General features: G+C 42.9%; 1 protein-coding gene across 1 annotated transcript in view; it reads left to right on the top strand.

Moving 5' to 3' along the window:
* galnt18a (UDP-N-acetyl-alpha-D-galactosamine:polypeptide N-acetylgalactosaminyltransferase 18a) overlaps positions 1-2,018 on the top strand; it is a 175,442-nt gene that overhangs the window by 102,966 nt on the left and 70,458 nt on the right. Inside the window, exon 4 of the mRNA XM_005748283.2 lies at positions 270-456. Coding sequence (XP_005748340.1) covers positions 270-456 — 187 coding nt within the window. The remainder of the gene's footprint in view (positions 1-269; positions 457-2,018) is intronic.

The raw sequence follows: 2,018 nt of genomic DNA, 5'->3' as shown, positions 1-2,018 counted from the left end.
TCTCATTGTTCTTTCCGTCTTATACAATTAGACCTAATGGTTCGGCCATATTCAAGACGGTGTTCTCAGCAGCGCTTCCTTCCTGCTGCTCATCAGTTTAACTCAGCCGGTGTCTTCCTGCACTGCCTTTCCTAGCATGTGGAATTATGTCAATACAGCATGTGTGAGCTTTTGTGGAGTATTGTCGATTAGATCAGTCACACAACAGATGTCAGAGATCCTACTTCTGCTAACAATATGCTTAAATCTGTGTGTGTGTCTCTCTCCAGTGGAGCTAAAGGAGCATCTGCAGAACTTTGTGGATGAGACCAATGCTCAGCACGGCCCGGGGTTCATCAAGGTGGTCCGCCATGATAAGCAGGAAGGACTGATCAGGTCCAGAGTGAGCGGCTGGAGGGCAGCTTCTGCCCCTGTTGTCGCTTTGTTCGACGCACACGTGGAGTTCAACACTGGATGGTGAGCAGCTTTTTTTCACTTAAAGCAAGCTCCGTGCAGCTGCTGGCTCACGCTGGCAGCGAGTGTAGTTTTAAGGACATTTGCAGCCAAAGACATTGTGAGGTCCACAAGAGAACAGGATTGTCTCAGCATATAGCACAGGGCCGATGCTAATGGCATATAAATAGCAATAACAACTTTTCAGAATCTCCTCTAAAGAATGGGATCATGCAGGTGCATTTGCAACACCAGATTTGCACCAATTCAAGCTGAAAATAGTTCCCAACAAATGGACAGTTTACGCCTGCTTTCAAAACTCCACAATGGCTACAAGCTGAAGAAAACAATACGAGTATATAACCTTAAGGCATATGGATTTGAAAAATAACGCCACTGAGAAAGGTGGAGACTGCACTCCCTTGATTTGTAGCTTTACTGCAGAAATCAACATGTTCACAGGTTTTATGTCTCCACAGCTAATTTAACCCTTCATAACAGTGTAAACTGGTGTAAACCATAAGTGTATTACAAGCCCAGCCACCCAGCATCATGAACCCTGTTCATTTCAGGTGTTGTCAGGATGGTGTACAAAAGGGTGGCACCTGAAGCTGGAGAAAGAACCCGACACCACCACTGCAGGCCCTGCTAACACCTATAAAGCCTCAACACTGCACCTAAGTCATAATGAGACTCAAATGACTTCTCTTAAAATGTTAATAGATCCACTCATCGCTTTAATCACACTCTCAGTCCTGATATATGGTGCATGGAGAAGCTGAACACTTAATAGATCCTCTTTTTCTTAACAACGTTTAAATTTAGAACACCGGACCACACAACACTGGGGACGTCAATCTAAAAGTACTGTAGCAAAATTTCAATAATTATTGCCTTCAGTAACATATGACCAGCTACTCGTACTCCATGCTTTGCTTCCACAGTGAAGTGTGTTAGTTAGTGGTGCTGCAGGCTTAAAGCAATCAGTCAGACAGGTTTGTCTCTCTGATAGAATTCACAAAGGTAACGCGTGAACTGGAAACGGCGTTTTACGTAGTTTCTTACTGTATCAAAGAAGCCCACTGTGAAGCCGAGACATCTTATGATGCGTCATCGACGGAGGAAAACAGGCCTTTGAGCCCTGGATTTCTCCATGAATTTCTTTAAAATTTAATGTGAAACATTAGAGAAAAAGAAATCATAGCTTCCCCACACATGTCACAGATATGTCACTGCTCGATTCTCTCCACCTTCATCCAACATGTCCATTAGACCCTCTCCCTACAAGTCTCAGCATTAAATAATGCTTTGATTTTAAATATCATCAACTTATCACTGTTAAGATTATTACAGACCACGGGCCTGTACCTGTGAGGAACCCCTTAACACACAGATGAAGCAAATATCCCAGACTGCCTTCTTTCATGTCGGATCGATAGTTAGAGTTGTCTCTGTAATATCGTAGAGTCTTTACTTTGCAATGTAAAGCACCTTGAGGCATCTCTTACTGTGAATTGGTGCTATATAAAAACAATTAAACTGCACTGATTGCACCAGTGTAAACTAAAGAGAATATTATAGGTAAT

Source organism: Pundamilia nyererei, unplaced genomic scaffold, assembly GCF_000239375.1.
Source record: "Pundamilia nyererei isolate P.nyererei 1_Seehausen unplaced genomic scaffold, PunNye1.0 scaffold00218, whole genome shotgun sequence".
NCBI lineage: Eukaryota > Metazoa > Chordata > Actinopteri > Cichliformes > Cichlidae > Pundamilia > Pundamilia nyererei.
This window is presented reverse-complemented; position numbering and strand designations above follow the sequence as displayed.